The sequence below is a fragment of the Clupea harengus genome, chromosome 12, assembly GCF_900700415.2.
Source record: "Clupea harengus chromosome 12, Ch_v2.0.2, whole genome shotgun sequence".
Classification (NCBI taxonomy): Eukaryota; Metazoa; Chordata; class Actinopteri; order Clupeiformes; family Clupeidae; genus Clupea; species Clupea harengus.
In genome coordinates, this window is record NC_045163.1 from 9,592,647 (window position 1) to 9,611,279 (window position 18,633).

The following is an 18,633-nucleotide window of genomic DNA, read 5'->3' on the forward strand; positions in this document are numbered from 1 at the left end:
TGTCAGAGCACAAGGGGCACCGGGTTTTACTCAGGGTTTACTCAGGGTTTAGTCTGGATTTCTGTTCCCATCGGTGCTTTTGTGCATTATATTACAAGACAACAAAAAGGGGCAAAAGCTGATTTTCAGGAGAGAGAAAAACACTGCCAGATTTAAATGCTGTCATGTACTATTGCCTATTTTTCACCACAGCTGAAATACTTGATTTGAGTTTAGTCTGGTTCCCCGGGGTTCCCTCTTTAAACTTCACCGCACTCCTCCTCTCCTCTGGTCTCCATAGCGCCACCAAACCACACTCTCTCTGTCCATTCACAAGATTCCCTGAATTAGGCGGGCAGGTAAACGCTCCATTATTGATGAGTGTGTCATTTGAACCTTGTGTATCCTGCCTGAATGCCTGCATGAATGATTTAGCATTTCTGTAATGGGAAAGCTACTAATTACCCTCCTGGATTACTTCACAGGGCTCTTTAGCTAACTATTTTGGTGCCTTCTGTTCACGCACTTGTGACACTGCAAGTGGAATAACTGTGTGAGCTAACCACTAGAATCTGACTGTTCAAGTAAAGAGCAAATGAATGGCTAACATTATGCACTGAATTCTAACAAGATACATGCACATAGCATCTTTGTTTACATTCTATGGGAACTTTCCTCAAGCCCAGCGCAAACAGAATCTCTTTTACATGAGTGACCAGACGTAGAGGTCATGGCGTGAGATTAAGATTTCCTAAACAGAATTATCTGGGCATGCCTGATAAGACCTCTCGAACTGTGACACATGCATGAACTCAGAAAACAGGTTCAGGATTGAAAACAAAAGCACATCTATATACCCACTCACACACAGGAGATCTCCTGCTCAAGTTGAGTCAACACCAGCACCGTAACTCACCAAATGTTTGCAGATAAAATGTGGTTTCGGGACAGTTGCTTGGGCCGTTGCCAAGGGAGACCCGGTGTACACAGGGCCAGTCCATTACAGAGTTGGTAGCACTGGAATGAGTGTGCAGTGTAGCATGTGAGAGCTGAGAAACCTGACACTACACCTAGCAACTTCAAGACCAAACACAGATAGATAGACAAACAGGGGAGGGTGGGTGGCAGGGAGAGAAAGAGAGATAGAAGAAAAAGAAAAACGGCGATTGCATCCACGCTTGTCTTGCATGTGTATCAATACGTATCGATTTGCCATATGAATACAAAGTATCAATTTGCTGTATGAATACAAAGCATCAATTTGCTGTTACTCATTGTCAACTCTGGCTGTCATAGCGACCATATAATGAAAAAAAGTAAGTCAACACCGGTCAGCATGTTCTCAAACCTAATCTTGGACTGGGACTGGACCAGGTCCTGTGACTGACCACCTCATAAACACCCCAGTCAGGGATGAATATGGTGCTGTTGACTGATTAAACGACACGTACAAAGTGACATTCAGTATATCCTCTATAAGCCTATAGCATTTCTCAGGTCAAAACAGCATCAGAACAGCGTTGTGTACATATATATCCAAAGACAATCGTCAATCTGTCAAGTGTCAACCTAGAACAGCTTAATCCCTGGGACAGCTTTTAGCCGTGACTATGCCGTGAGTTCATAAATGTGTCGGGCAAAGCCCAAACAGATTACAGACATCCAGAACTGATGGATATGCAGTACGTACAAAGGAAAGATTACGGCGACTCAGGAAAACATCTGACATCTAACATCCTCATGGGGAGACTCCCTCTCATGAATGTCAAACCTCATGTCAACATTTCATTTCAATTTGGGGATTAATCTCGATTCATCATTTTTCAAAGTCAATATTATCATATGACATTGGTCTAAACGTTTCAGGATGTCACCACTACTGACATTGCCTTGACAGCAGGTTGGCGCTAATGCTAGCACAGCCTCCCCATGTGCAGTGTTATTTTAAGGGATTGATCTGGCGCTGTTGGTGCACTGACCCACCAGTGACCTGCCCCATAGCTCGAGGGGAGCAGAGCCAGAGTGACCCTAATCCTGATACCCTTCCATCTCCCTCTCCCTCTCCCTGCTCGGTCTCCACTGAGAAAATATTAGCACCACATTTGATTGAAGTGGGTGTTTGAGTATTTTAGGGGAAAGGGGGGGGGGGAACAATCCAGGCTTAAATCAACAAATCTAACACAGTGTAACCATACACACCAGCGCTTAGCAGTTCGGTTGGGGGGGATCAATTGAGTAAAGAATCACATTGTTTTGACATTGTATCAATTCAAAAGCAATTAAACCAAAATCCATCCATTCTGGAAAGCAATCTGACAGGTTGTCGATTCCTTTGATTCAATTATTATGAGTAAATTACAGTAGAATCCCAAAACTGTCAACAGTCCCAAAATAATAGCTGAATGTAAATCAAGAACCACAATCTTGATAAATGAATCATGGCTCGTGGCTTAAGAATCATATTAAAGCAAATCACTGCTACCTCCTCAGACAGGGGTCTCTCTCTCAATGCAGACTCTTATGCAGACACATACTATATAGTGACCAATGAAACCTCATAACAAACACACCAAAACTTATTTTGTGAAAATGCTCACATTATTTGATTTTATAAAATTATTTGATTCTATATTACGATGCTGTGAGAGGACAGGGGAGGCAGACAGGTCACTGGCTCTTATACACATGCACATATAGACAGCACTGTACTCCAACAATCCACAGTGAAATGACTTATACCACTCTTGTAGGCTAACAGGTAAACCCTAAACAGGACTAAATAATGCAGCATGTCTGAAAGGCTAAACGAAGCTGACATGCATGTCATGGTCATGTCATGACTTTCGTGTGATGTCATCACCTAATCACTTCCCACTTGTGGTACAGTGAAGACTGACAGGCATCTCAGCTCTCTGAAGACTAGACCTATGATCTCATCATGACACCATGCTACAACAAATTACTATTTCTTATATGTTATATACATTTTAACTGTATATATGCTCCCTGGTAAAATGAACCCACACCTTTAGTGTGGAAACTGCCATAGTCTCCCTGTTAACCTACTGTAACATCACTACACTATCTTATAAGTGTGTCTGCAGTGTCCACACAGCAGATCATAGCCGGGCAGAGCTGACTGATATGCTGTATGTACAAAGGAAAGACTGAGGCGATCCAGGAGAACAGCCACAATCTAACATCTCTATGAACAACCTCTCTACACCTCTTGAGGATGCTGCCTTTCTCTGCTAGTTCACCCACGGTGGCACCACCACCCTCACCTGGCCCATGCCAGGCCTCACCTTGAGTCACCCTCTGCTGGGAGGAAGCCATGAGGACCGCAGCCTGAGACTCAGCAGAATCAAGGCCATGGAGGGCCAGGCCAGGTCTGCTGTCAGCCTGCCTGCCCCGGGATACCTCCTCCGGCTGGGGCCAAACAGTAGCTGGGGGGGGGACCGGATATCCTCTCTGGGAGCCTGGAGGTGCAGAACAGACAGAACATGGTGCCATGTGTGTTGTAACCCCTTCTCCCACCCTCCCCACCCCACCCCACTCCTCCAGGGGGAGCCAGTTTCCTGCCCAGCGACCCCACAGGCCTCACATCCTCAGAGGGGTCAAAGGTCAGATCCATGGCTGCTGTTTGACTAGACCAGAGTCCTCCAAATACTCCATTCACACACAAAGAAGGCTCCTAACAATGAGACACTGGAATATGGAAAATATTAATATTTAAACATGTTACAGGTATTTTCAAAGTATGTACAGTAATATGTATCTCTGCTGTTCCAGCCGTGTGTTACTGGGATTCAGCTGTTTCAGCTAGAGAACAGCTTACAAAGCAGTTAGTTTACATTTGCCCTCTACGGTGTGAGCCAGGGAATATATACAAGCCATCCTAGACGTCAGTCTTTCATCCATGCGATCAACCAAGTGGACACAAACAAACACAGCGACAAAGAAACACACACACACACACACAATACCGCAGTGCAGAAAAGTAGCCCAAGGGACAATGTGGTGAATCACACACATGCCTGGTTGCCTCCATCTCCACTTCTGCCCACCTCACCACACACACACACACACACACACACACACACACACACACACACACACACACACACACACACACACACACACACACACACACACACACACACACACCTCCCATGAGAGCACAACAACAGTGTCCGTTGTATGACCTCTCCTATTTCCTGTTCCGTCTCAGAATCACGATGCCAGTCCCTCAGTTTCCCATCCCATTATCTCCATCTCTCAATCCCAACATCATTTTCAAAACTTCCTCTCACAGCTTCCATGTGTCAAGACACATATAGCCCACCTGCGTTATTCCTCCAAGCACCACCACAAACACACCACGGCCACGGTAGCGCCTAACTGAGAGAGGACAGGTCGGGTGTGAAAGTACGAGTGGCCCAAACACGCATGCGGTAGCCAGGGGAGAGAACTGTTCTCACCGGCTTCATGAGCCACCTGTACTCACACACGTCGTCTATCTGCAGGGTGTCCCTCTGGGTGACTTCAGTGTTTGCTTTGCACGCATCCATCCTGTGCTGCTGAACCTGTCCTTTGTCAAAATGTCAAAATGAAGCACGGCGGAAATAACATCTTATTTCAAGGCAGGAAGCACTTACTGTTTTGTATACTGCCCTTTGATATCCTAATAGAAATAGCCTCAGTGAATGTTTTCAGTGAACAGTTTTCAGGTATTGTTGAGGCCAAAAATGAATATTATTATTTTCAGTGCACAGATAAGTGCTTGAGAGCCGTGCATTAAGCATCAGATAATCCTCAGTGAGCTGATTCAAAACACACCTCAGGCTTTAACACACACTGGTCAGAGTTGAATCCATAAGACGTAACATGTCCTATCTGTGTAATGTAATGCTTTGGAAGCTGAGACTGTGTGAGTGTTACATCAAAATGTCCTCCCAGTGGTCACAGAGGATTATGTGACTCACTGCATAGGAATGAGTAGTGAGGGAAACAGCCTTACAGATGGGGTGACCCGGCACAACCCTTCGTCCTCTAAACCAGGAGAGAGGGAGAGGAGGGAAGGTGTGTGTGACATGCGTGACAGATACCCCGGTCATGACTGGATTTCGGTCGACTGTGTCCCCCCACATACGCACACACACACACAGACACACACACACACACAGACACACACACACACAAACACACAAACACACACACACACACACACACACAATGGGACAACATCATGATCTAATGAAGGTGAACTGCACTCCTCTCCTAGTCTCCGGGGGTATTTGTAGGCAAGTGGCTCAACTCGCCATCTTTTTATATCTCATGCTAACACATCCACAAAGATGATATGGTCTTCATATTTATTTATTGTTCTGCAGCAGAAAAGACTTTGACAGACACACACACGCACACCCACGCGGACACACACACAGATGTCATTCAGCCTGCCTGTACTTCACAATAAAATAACATATTATATTATAAAATAAAATATTTTTGAACCACAAATTAGTTTTATAAATATAATCCTTGGTTAACCCTTATCATAGAGTTAGATCGCAGTTCATCAATGAGGATGAGTTTACAGCATATAGGTCCAACACAGAAATAATCTTCATAATTTTGGTTCTAAATAAAATTTAAATAAAATGTGTTTGCATGTAGTCTAGCCTAACCTACATCAGGACATGAGAGAGTTAATGTTAGACTATCTTGTGTATGCTACACTACCTGGTGCGCAGCGCTGAATTTTCAGCTTCCAACTGACTGGTCATCTTCAGCAGTGCAGAGCACACTTCTGAAATACTGCGATCATTGGTGTTTGTCTCCCCCTGGTGGTGGTCAACTCGCTTGGTGCAATTGGTGGTGGCCTGCAGCAAGAAACAAACACGATATTAAAGTGATGCAAACTTCAGAGGACATTTTGAATCTAGCAAAATATTTATAGAAAATCTTTTCTGTTCCCAACGGTTTGTAATGTAACTGTGGACCCTAATAAGAAAGTGACAGAGGTCTTAATAGATGTCCGAAGACAAAAAAAGAGATCTCAAGGAAAAACTCTGCAAGAGGGCTCTGGGAGGCTGAGGTGGAAGGTCAGGAAGCAAAGGTCAGGACCAAAGTAAGAATCCAACAGACACAAGCCACATGTCCTAACAGTTTGGGCAACAGGAAGTGCCAAGTGCCTGGCGGATGAGGGGTAGCATCATAAGGGTAATGTAGTTTCAGTCACAAGTGCAAGAAGTTTCCACAACACTATGATTTCGACTCAAATTAGTGAGTCACATAAGTGAGCTTGCCCATTCAATCAAGTTCATTCAATTCTTATTTTGACTTTTGAAGTCAGGAACTGCATGTTATGTAGTTCTCTGAACATCAGAAAACTGAGTAGCTTTGCTACACTCCAAAGAGCACAGAACACAGTGTGTCCAGAGGGCCACATTGTCTGAGGGCTGAGTGCAGCACGCCACATACTCAATGGCTGTAAAGAAAAAGGCTGTAAATGAAACACTTTCCCCCCCCAAAATAATGGTGCTTCCTGCTCTAGAGCAGGGGTGTCAAACTCAAATACACAGACGGCCAAAATTAAAAACTGTGTCGAGGGCCAGACATATTCAATATTTATTGAAGAAAAAAAAGGTATATTATTATATATGTAAACATGAACTTAACAGTGTTGGGAAAGTACACTTTCTACATGAACTAGTTCAGTTCATAGTTCACAAATTTTAAAATGAACTAGTTCAGTTCATAGTTCATAATTCAAAATGTTGAACTAAGTTCACAGAGTTTCGTTACATATTGCTGTCTTAAATGATATTCTTTCATTACAGCCACATCGGCTCCGCACACAAGACAAACAGGTTTGCCCTTTAATAATTGTAAATAATTAATAATAATAATATAATAATTGTCAGGTTTTACATCGGTAAACATATATTCTACTCCTACCTCTCCTGAAAACCCATGTTTTCAAAGTCCAACATGGCCATTTTTACGGGGGAGAGAGACAGGCCGCAAGCTAAACTTTGAGGCTGCAGGCAGTGGGGCAAGGGCTCGCGCTTTCGGGCCTATTCATAGTTTTCACGTGACGTCAGAATGACCAGCTGAAGGGCAAAAAACACATTCCACACCTGTCTTAACACTGGAGTTTATACAGGAACCGACCACCTTTCATTCAATATCATTTAATATCTCCGCTTTAACATTGTCTGACTTAGGTAGTAAAATGCTAGACAGTTGTTGCTCGTTTGGCTGTTCAAATCGGCGAAGAGACAAGCCCGGATTTTGTTTTTATCGCATTTAAAACCCGCCCACATTGCTACCAGTTGATTGTAGACGTCTTCTGGGTCAAATTTTCTCGGACACACAGTAAAGCAGCCATACTTTTGGGGCTGGCAATAAAAGCAGTCACCCTGTTCTGGTCGCCTCATTTATCAGAATAACTACCTAAAACAGGAATAGATCAAGTAATAAAGTCAAGAAACAAAGCATCAACACAATTCAAATTGGATTACCCGGTTTCTTCTCTGAGATTGCGACAAGTACCTAAGCAAGTAGGCTAGGCTAGTGTATTTTGTCATCCAACTGGTAATACTACAATGCCAGTAGAAAATATATGGGAAGATAATTTAACTTGTCATTCGCCAGACCAGGTGTTCGTACTTGTTTAAACCAGAAAATTGTGTCAAATGATAAAGAACAGCGTTGGGTAGGCTAAAGGCTGCTAGCTAACAGCAGGTAGCTCGTAGCTAACAGCAGGTAGCTCGTAGCTAACAGCAGGTAGTTCGTAGCTAACAGCAGGTATCTCGCTAGCTGGTAGCTAGCTATTAAATGGCACTCATCTTTGCTCTGATTATGAAGATGTTTTTTGTTTTCACCTTCCAGACGACAGCGTTGTGAACCCATCCACTTCTGAAAATTAAATAACTATCTGTGCTTTTGTAGGCTTTCAGTTTTTGAGATGTGTAGGGGGATGGATTTTCTATTAGATAGATGTAAATATCTCCACACTGGAGCTCTGGCAGGGACTTCGTCTAGGTTAAAGAAATACAAATGTCAGCGGGTGCAGTACATGGATCAAACATTTTATTTTTTTCTAAATATCTCTGTCTGGCTATAGTGGTATTGTCTGTGGTTGATGGCGATCGTAGTTGAGTAGGCGGCACTGCTCGAAGTTGTCCACTGTTTAACGCTGTTTCGCTGTTCTTTTTGCCCGTCAGCTACCTATTGTAGTCACGTGACTGAAAACTATAAATAGGCTACCAACATAATCGCAGTGCATTGTGGGACTTGCGGTATTAGTGGTGTGTGCGACATCACAGCGGCCGCGGCAGGCCAAATCTGATAGACATTAGATATTATCTGGCGGGGCAAATACAATTACACCGTGGCCCATTCAAATCAATGGAACTTTTTGCAACATTCAGAGGAGCCGGCGGGTGTGACGGTGGTCAAACAGGGGGCTGACGAACACTGCGATTGCTTAGTTATTTCATGTATCATGCACAAATATAACCGTTGGCATACGCAGCATTGCAAACAGGCAAACTTCTTCTGTCTCATTTTATACAACACATTAATAACATAAAAGTAAACCAGTGCACGAACAATTCAAACAACAATGCACATATTACACACATATGTGTTATATGTGTGTAATATGTGCATTGTTGTTTGAATTGAATACGATCAACTATTATATTTGTGCATGATACAGGTAAGTTGCTCCAATAGCAAAATGTGTGTGTTACACATACACATTTTGCTATTGGAGCAACATACCTGTATCATGCACAAATATAATAGTTGGCATGCGCAGCATCTGCACAAGTAAAATAAAATGATAAAATACATCAGGTTCAGTATGGCAGCACGGTTAGCTAGCTAACGGAACATGAGGAATGGGAAATTCCCAGCAAACTAGCTAGCTAATCACAGTGTGTATAATGATGAACCTCGTGGTACACAAAAATACGATCAAACTTTCTGCCCATTGACAAAACTGCTTTACAACCAACACAAGTCGAAACCTTTGTGAGAGGTTGTGAGGCTAGAGGACAGTAAGAAGTTATTTGCTAAATCTGACAAAAAGGGTATGGGATTAGAATCTGGAACTGGGCCTTTTAGTCGCTTCCACAAAGTACCACAGGTGAATAAGAACTATTTGGAAAAAACTTTTTTTTTGTTGTCAGAAACTGAAAGATTTTTGGGAGAGTATCTGTTCTGCATGATGTCACACACTTCAAGACAACTAACAAGAATAACCCAGTCTGTGTGCAGGTACTACTCACAGCCCACCGGCCTCTAGGAACTACTGTCCATACCACATAGGCCCTGCTCCCATATCACAGTAAACTTTATCACAAACCTCCCCATATCTCAGGGGTTCACGGCGTGGACCGTTCAGCACTGGCTTTCAAAGATCTATCATTTGCAGGATTCACGATAGTGAAGGCCTTGTTCTGTGTTCTAGACATGTGGACTGCCTGAAGAAGTTGAATCAGATTATCAATACACAGAGAGGCTCAGTTATTCTTTTGTTCATGCATACCTATCAGAGTATCAGGAGGACTAATCAGAAGTGTAATGTGAGTGTAACACGGTCAAAACCTCGCTCCATTCCAGTGTGTCCTTGGAGTCCAGCCAGCCCTGTTCTCACAGTCCAACACTTTGATGTTGCAGCTATGGATGATTGGTTCAGTCTGACAGCCTAATCATGTTTTTATGCAAAGCACTATAACGCCAGAAGACATACGCAGATAGGGAAAAAAAAGGGAAGAACTAACGTCCAGATGATCCTAGTCCCTTGCCTCTGGCATGTTGGACCATTCCCCTATATCCCTTTCATCGGGAACATCCAAACTGTCCTGGACCTTGTCCCTGTGGTAGATATCATCTAAGGGTGCTTTCCCACTGCAGGAACTCGTGGGCCAGCACCTTTAGATAGTTTTATCTAAAGGTGGGGGGGTTGGTTCTTGCAATGATGACTGATGGTTATTGGTTAAACAGTGGTTGCCAGAGGTTATGTGGTGAATACAGCTGAATAAATCATAGTTTACATAGTTAGCTTGTTGAGGTTCCAGTCACTGAATGAACACGAGCAAACAGTCAGCTGAAATATAGACTTTAGTTATTTATAGTGGTGCTGGTATATTCATTTATATTCTTTAAGTTATTACAGCTGCCATAAAGCCATTCAAGTGTTAGCAACATTATAGCATAATTCAACTTGACTCCAACTTGAGGAATTCCTTTTATTATCTAGAAAATCTCTGTTTTAATGGTCTAATGTTGGTGCTGCCCCTGGAGAAATATATAATTGGAATTGACGTTGAGATCGAATAGCAAAATATTAGGCTATTTAAACTTCTCTTTTCTCTGTCATTGTGAAGTCTTGTGTTCTGGTTTATTCAGACCTTTGTCTGGCCCTTTTTTACTATGATTCCTGAATTGATTTATTATTTGCTCTAGGTTGACCCTTTTTGGATTGGATTTTGACTCTGGATTGGGATGTCTAATGACATCTGACTCTATCTAATTCTGTGCTCTGTTCTACTAAAACATCATATTGAAACATGACATTAAAACTACCTTTTTGCTCAAACATACTTTATTTGTTGTTTATTTCATTATAGGAGTGTGGGGTGTCTTCAAGGCAAATTGTCAAAAATAGCTGTCACTAGAAAAACTAAAACAGTGAAAGAAGATCAAATATAATACTGTGTGAATCTGTGAGTATCTGGAATGATGACATTTGAAGATGGCCCTTCCGATAGTGTTTACATTCGAATAGCTTTTTTTGCTTTCAATATTTCTGTCACTTCTGCCATAGTCTTCAATCTCTCCCCCTCCAGTCTCCGAATCAGCTCGGCTTTCTTTTTTTCTTCAACCATCTTCTTTTTCTCTTTCTCTTTTGTGTCCCTGTCCATTTCCAATCTTTTAACCTCGTTGTATTTCCTTTTTTCAGCCTGTATGTTTCTTTTTCTTGCGTCTTTTGCCTTTTTCTTTTGCTGCCTCATGGTCTCCATTGCTCTATTAGAACCATCATCTAGTTGATGCTTGCCCATGTCTAATTAAAGGATTTTAAAACATACACATAATTTGTACATCAGTGCAAAAACAAGCCATCTCACAATATCTCTTTTGAAGTTTCTACAGTGTTAATAACTGGAGGTGTACTAGTGATAACTTTGCAGAGTTGAACAGGAAACTGATCATCACCAGCAGGTGAGAATGTTTTACATCTAGTTCATACTGAATATAAACACAACTCAACAACAAGATTCTAACAACAAAAAGTGAGACTACCTTGTAATGGTGGGAAAGATTTTGACGTCACCTTTTCCACAATGGGAGAGAGGTGATCTGTGTAAGAATAAAATAAAGGTTAATACACTACACGTATCACAGGCATAGTTTTGTCAAATCAGATTTTGTCAATAAGTATCTCCTTGCAAAGGTGACTTCAGTAGAATATTCTCTGAATTTGCATGTGCTGTCTTTTCAGGCTTCAACATAGGTTCTTTGTAGAGAATGACAACAATTTAATAAAAATAAAAAACAGCCATGGTAATCTTCCGGTCAAAGTAGTCCAGGGGTTTTCATAGACATATCTACTGTACATATCTGTTAAAAGCACACATACCTTTGTCCTCCGTCAGGATCTCCTTGCCTTTATTCCTGCCTTTCTTTCCTTCTTTTTCACATTCTTCAGGGACTCTCAAGACTTTATCATCAGAGTCTAACTTTTCTGCAGGGGAGGGATGTCCTTTCACCATTTCTGTCCCAACTTCCTCCTTTACCCTCCTCCTCTCCTCTTCTTCCAGAGCACTCATACTCTCCTCTTCCAGTCTCCTTGACATATTGGCGTTCTCATGTTCTTCATCCATCATCTTTATCTCTTCTTCCATTCTTTCTCTGCCCATATTTAACTTCATTGTCTCTTGCTCCTGTTTTGTCTTATGCTTCTGGTTGTTTTCTTGAACTCTCTTCCCTTGTTCTTCCACCCTCAATATTTCTGCCTTCATATCACCATCCTTCTGTTCCTTTGCCATGTCTGTTTCTGTCACTTCTGCCATAGCCTTCAGTCTCTCCTCCTCCAGTCTCCAAATCAGCTCGGCTTTCTTTTTTTCTTCAACCATCTTCTTTTTCTCTTTCTCTGTTGTGTCCCTGTCCATTTCCAATCTTTTAACCTCGTTGTCTTTCCTTTTTTTAGCCTCTGTGTTTCTTTTTCTTGTGTCTTTTGCCTTTTTATTTTGCTTCTTCATGGTCCCCATTGCTGCCTTAGAACCATCATCTAGCTGATGCTTGTCCATGTCTAATTAAAGGATTTTAAAACATACACATAATTTGTACATCAGTGCAAAAACAAGCCATCTCACAATATCTCTTTTAAACACCATTTGAACACAAGTTTCTACAGTGTTAATCACTTTAGGTGTACTAGTGATAACTTTGCAGAGTTGAACAGGAAACTGAAATACACCAGCGGGCTGAGAATGTTTGACATCTAGTTCATACTGAATTTAAACACAACTCAACAACAAGATTCTAACAACAACAAGTGAGACTACCTTGTAATGGTGGCAAAGGTTTTGACGTCACCTTTTCCACAATGGGAGAGAGGTGATCTGTGTAAGAATAAAATAAAGGTTGATACACTGTGCACATTTCACAGGCATAGTTTTGTCAGACCAGATTTGTCAATAAGTACCTCCTTGTAAGGGTGACTTCAGTAGAATATTCTCTGAATTTGCATGTGCTGTCTTTTCGGGCTTCATCATAGGTTCTTTATAGAGAATGACAACAGTTTAATAATAACCAAAAATAGCCTTGGTAAACTTCAGGTCAAAGTAGTCCAGGGGTTTTCATAGACATATCTACTGTACATATCTGTTAAAAGCACACATACCTTTGTCCTCCGTCAGGATCTCCTTGCCTTTATTCCTGCCTTTCTTTCCTTCTTTTTCACATTCTTTAGGGACTCTCAAGACTTTATCATCAGAGTCTAACTTTTCTGCAGGGGAGGGATGTCCTTTCACCATTTCTGTCCCAACTTCCTCCTTTACCCTCCTCCTCTCCTCTTCTTCCAGAGCACTCATACTCTCCTCTTCCAGTCTCCTTGACATATTGGCGTTCTCATGTTCTTCATCCATCATCTTTATCTCTTCTTCCATTCTTTCTCTGCCCATATTTAACTTAATTGTCTCTTGCTCCTGTTTTGTCTTATGCTTCTGGCTGTTTTTTTTAACTCTCTTCCCTTGTTCTTCCACTCCTAATATTTCTGCCTTCATATCACCATCCTTCTGTTCCTTTGCCATGTCTGTTCGGTTATTAAACAAGGTAAAGGGGATTAGATGATGTATCAGTGCATTTAAAAAATATATATTATTTATTTATTAAGTAAATAAGTTATTTATTAAGTTTTATAAGTAAATCTGACAAATTGTAATATCAGTATAATTACCTTTTGGCTTTGCTGACTGTTGCCCAGACTGGTCTTCCTGGACCACTGCGCATGCCGCTGGTTTCCTCATATTGGTGAAACTGCTGATGTTGCTTTCAACCTCCACTAAATGTACTGTCTCAAAGTCAATGTCACTCTGATCATCTTGGCTCAGTTCTTCAACTATGCTGTCCTCAGACTTGTGGTTAATGTCCTCAGTCTGGATCTCTTGAGCTTTCTGGATCTTACCTTCATTGTTCAACTTCTCAGACTCCGTCCCACCGTCATAATCTGAATATTCCTGCTTTTTACAGAAGGTATCCCCATCCACTGAATCTGTGAGTTCATCCTGTCGTGGAGGTAGGGTTTGTGATGCCATATTTTCTGTAAGAGATGAGAGATCTGTAGAATAATCCAAAGAAATACAAAGACATGTACATATAAATCCATTTTTTATGTAAATACAGACATGTCCTAGTAGAATATACATATAAGATTCCTAATAAAATACCTGGCAATGGTGACTTCATATATTGAGTATTCTGTGGGTTTGCATGTGCTGTCACTTCAGGGCTCCGCAAGTGTTCTGTGGAACAAATGAAATGAGAATAATGAATTAAAAATGAACACCCAACAAACAGGTTAACATTAATTTCTCAAGGAAACTTAATCTAATTTCCCCTGTAATTAACTGCATATGCTAACCACATACATTTGACTACACAGTCCATGCATTTACCTTCATCCTTGACTGATGATTTTCCAGACTGCTCTGCCATAGAAGTTGGGCTTCTCTCAACCTCTTTCTCTGCCAGTTTATTGTCTATGTCACTGTGCTCTCCATGGCTCAGTTCTTTATCAATGCTTTCCTCTAACTTACTCTCAAGGTCCTGCCGCTTTTCATCTGTCTGGATCTTGCATTCATTATCATGTTCAGAGTCTATCCAGTCCTCATTATTTGAGTATTTCACTTCTACATTCACTGCTTCTGTCCAGGTGTCTGTTAGCTGTTCGTCTGTCACTCTGTTCCTCTTTTCTAATTCCAGAGCTCTCATTCTCTCCTCCTCCAGACTCCTTAACAGATTATCTTCATTGTTTGCATCCATCATCTTTTTCTCTTCCTCCATTCTCTCTCTGTTCATCTCCAACCTCACTGCCTCTTCCTTTCTTTCGTCCTCCACCCTTCTTTTCTCTTCCTCTCTCTTCATTTGCTCCTCCATTATGATCATCTCTCCCTTTCTTATTTCCTCTTCCACCCATTTCTTTTCTTGCTCCTCCATCTTCTTTCTCTCTTCTTCTAGTCTATTTTTCCCTTTGTCCTTCTCATTTCTCTCTTCCAGTGTTTGTTGGCCAACTGTAATCTCCTGGAAGCATGCAGAGTTGGTCTTAGTGTCCTTAAGCGAAATATCATCATCCTCATTTTTGGGGTCACTAAAAATAGATTCAGTCACAGTAATGTCCTGTTGGTACTCAGCCACATCATTTTGGATCAGCTCTTTAGTCTCAACCCCAGTGTTTGTTGCTCCTGTGGCTTCATCAAGAGAGGAAACTGTGAGAGGAAAGTATGCAGAGTTTGTCTTAGAGTTCTTCAAGGTGACACTGTCTTCATTTTTGGTCACAGTAAGGTCCTGATGGTCCTCACACACATCATTGTGGATCTCCACTTTAATCTCCGCTTCCTTGACGTCTGTCCAGTCTACAACTTCCTTAGAAGAGGGCTTTATCTGTACTTGGACTTTCAGAAACTCCTTTTCCACAGTCTGATCACCTGCTTTCCCCGTCTCCAATACCTTACTTTCACCTTCTGTCTTTTCATCTGCATGTCCCATGTCTTTAACATTACTTTCCTCCTCCACCCAGTTGTGGTCTTCCCTCACTGGTTTCTCATTTTCTCTGTTTGTTTTCTTTTGAGCTCTCTCTTGTTGCACATCTTCTGTGCTTTTTCTGTCATCTTCAATTTTTTGCTTGTCTTCCAACACATTCTTTTTATCTTTGACATCCAAGTTGACCTCCTCTTGTCTTCTTTCCTCTTTCATTTGAACATTGACCATTCGGGCCATCTCTTTTTCATGTCTCTCTCTGTAATATTCCATCATTTTAATCATCTTTTCCATCTCCACCATTCGGGTTTGTTTCTCTATGTCTCTCTCTTGGAGATCCCTTGCCCTCCAATTCTCCATTTCTTGTTTCAGATGTAGGTTCTCTGTCTCCAGTGTTTTCACCCTCTGAGTCAAGTCTTCATTTATGGTCTTAGACGATGCAATCGCAAAAATAATTGCAATGGCAAAAATATGTTCTTGTGGGATCTCCTGTGTGGCAAGAACATCTTTTTTCAGGTTAAGATTCTCCTCTGTCAGTCTAGCTCTGTCCCTCTCCTCCATCTCTCTTCTCAGTTCTTGCTTTGTGCTGTCCATCCATTCTTTCATTTCCATAGCCTTCAAAAGTTGAAAGGTTTCCATCCATCTTCTGTTATTCTCATTGTCCTCATAAAACTTTGCTTGAAGGTCTTTTCTTTGAGGCTCTTTCTCTACTTTAGGCTTATCCATGGTTGGCATGATGTTCTCTTCATATAGAAACCCATGTTTTCCCTGTTTTTTCCAACTGTCCAACAACATGTTTTTTATTTCAATCCAATCCAACGTCTGTTCCTTCTGTATTCCAATTCGCTCCTGTAACAGTCCTGTGTCCAGCCCTTCCTTCCATGACATCTCGGTGCTACAGTTATCCATCATGTCACGTTGTGATGTAACAGATAGATGAACAGAAACTGTAGATAGAAAGGATTACCATAGAGCTAGTTACAGTTGTGTTAGAGTAAAGGTATTGTTCTATGTCAGAACACCACTATTAGAAACTATTACTATTAGAACAGACTATTTCCTTGTGTTGTAACGTAAGTGTCATTTGTTTCCTTTGAAGTCATCCGCCAAATAAGGCAAATTAAATGTATTGAATTCAATAGTCTATCGAATAATGAATGCTGTGAGACAAATATGTAGGCCCTAGCCCACTACTGGTTAGATCTAGCAGCAAGAACAAGGATATATTAACCCACCTCTCCTGCTTTTACTTACTTTACACTAGTGGCAATTGAATAATAAAGGACTTGTAATCGAAATAGTTGTTTAGTCTGACTTTCAATACCAATTTAGGTTCATCTTGTAAAATGTTAGAACAGTATGAAATTAAATATTTGTATAGCCAGTTACAGTTGTGTTAGAGTAAAGGTATTGTTCTATGTCAGTACACCACTATTAGAAACTATTACTATTAGAACAGACTAATTCCTTGTGTTGTAACGTAAGTGTCATTTGTTTCCTTTGAAGTCATCCGCCAAATAAGGCAAATTGAATGTATTGAATTCAATAGTCTATCGAATAATGAATGCTGTGAGACAAATATGTAGGCCCTAGCCCACTACTGGTTAGATCTAGCAGCAAGAACAAGGATATATTAACCCACCTCTCCTGCTTTTACTTACTTTACACTAGTGGCAATTGAATAATAAAGGACTTGTAATCGAAATAGTTGTTTAGTCTGACTTTCAATACCAATTTAGGTTCATCTTGTAAAATGTTAGAACAGTATGAAATTAAATATTTGTATAGCCAGTTTGAATTAAGTAAATACAATTTGATATGAAGGAGACAAAAATCGCTACCTACCGTGCTGCATGTATTCTGAAATGGTACTGTATTGTGTTGCCCTTCTTCGACAGGGCAGCAATGATATTATGTCATAGTAGCGTCAAGTGAAATCTTATTGTTATGTCATTCAAATTCTAACGGAATCCTAGAGTGTATGACGCGTCATCAATACATGCCAAAGCTACCCCAAGAGCCATACCAACTCTTTAGCTACCTCTATCTTCCATAAACTTGTAAGCACACCTGCTGTACAATACGAATTAGATACATTAACAGCAGCCTTTACACAGAATAACTGCTGTAGAAAAGTATTAAGACCCACTGAACAGTAATCTCGGTAAAAAAAAAAAATTCATGTTAATATTAGCTTATTCACGTTACTAACATTAAGATTGCGTTCAAATTGGAAGGTAGCTGCCTCATTTCCGTAATATGCATATAGTTAACGTTACTCGTTATCCTAATATCATATATTTCATGAGTATCAAATTAATTAAAATTACAACCAACGCTATACAATCGATGATTAATAATAAAGTGATTTAAGCTAAGTTAACTGAAAAGGTGAGAACAGACACGTTAAGCACTTTGGTGGTATAGCAATTTCCTGTTTCAGGCATCTTCAAAATAAGATGTCCACACGACAGATGTCTAATCAATCCATGTCATAGAATACGTTAGGGCCACATTAAGGGAAATACATGAATACATTGTAACTTTGCATTTCGAGAATGAAGTTGGAATGTCGAGAATAAACTAGAACTTTCAGTTTAGTCCGTCTTAATTTGATACTCATGAAATATACAAATTGTATACATATTGTAATGTAATGACGTTATGTGTGATGTGTTAGGAATGTTTTGACATGACTCTTGTATTGGGGGAGGGATCTAAGGGGTGAGCTGGCGGTGTTAATTAATGGGCTACACCTGGTCATTGATGAGAGTGGAGGAGAGTGAACGTGGAACATAATCAGTGCTGAGACAACATGGATAAAGGAAGACCACAGCGAAAGGTGAGGCGTCTGGGAAGCGGTGCTAGATTGCTCACGTCGAGCTGCATTCAAGGTGTAGGGGTGGTTGCCGTTCGCATGCTGCTTAGGGCTGCCGGCGGTGATACCTGTAGCTAAAGCTGGGGAAGAATTAGGAGTGCGTTGGCTGCTTCTCAGTTAGGGGTTTTCCGCTGGCGTTACTGGCTGAGACCTCACGAGTGCTGGATCGGTGGTTTCTGTCTCTCCCCTTACCGATCAGTGCCCAAGCTCAGACCCCGGGGGAGGGTCTTGTAACTCGGGAGAGTTAAGTTTTAATCTCTATTCTTGTGTGTGTGTGTGTGTGTGTGTGTGTGTGTGTGTGTGTGTGTGTGTGTGCGCGCGTGTGTATGAGTGTGTGTTTTAACCTGACGGCGTAGCCAGTTTATGATCTGAGGTGGGAGGGTTTAGAGACGGTGGCTTTGTGTGTAGCCCGGCTGGCGTCTTGGGTGTGCCTATTGCAGTGCCGTGGGAGTGTGTGCAGTGCCCTACAGCGGTGGTGTGTGTTGGAACTTTATATT

General features: G+C 41.3%; 1 protein-coding gene across 2 annotated transcripts; it reads right to left on the minus strand.

Moving 5' to 3' along the window:
• Positions 1 to 9,189: 9,189 nt before the first annotated feature.
• LOC116222872 (golgin subfamily A member 6-like protein 22) lies at positions 9,190 to 16,267 on the minus strand. 2 transcript variants are annotated; one of them, XM_042709286.1, is made up of 9 exons: positions 14,178 to 16,267; positions 13,950 to 14,024; positions 13,460 to 13,822; positions 12,905 to 13,315; positions 12,707 to 12,781; positions 12,567 to 12,623; positions 11,639 to 12,310; positions 11,302 to 11,358; positions 9,190 to 11,062 (listed from the first exon to the last, which is right to left on the minus strand). In XM_042709286.1, the coding sequence occupies exons 1-9, from the start codon at positions 16,168 to 16,170 to the stop codon at positions 10,773 to 10,775; spliced, it is 3,993 nt and encodes a 1,330-aa protein (XP_042565220.1). In that variant the 5' UTR covers positions 16,171 to 16,267; the 3' UTR covers positions 9,190 to 10,772. The 2 variants fall into 2 exon arrangements, with proteins under 2 accessions (XP_042565220.1, XP_042565219.1); XM_042709285.1 differs by having other exon boundaries at positions 13,460 to 13,840.
• Positions 16,268 to 18,633: the final 2,366 nt, after the last annotated feature.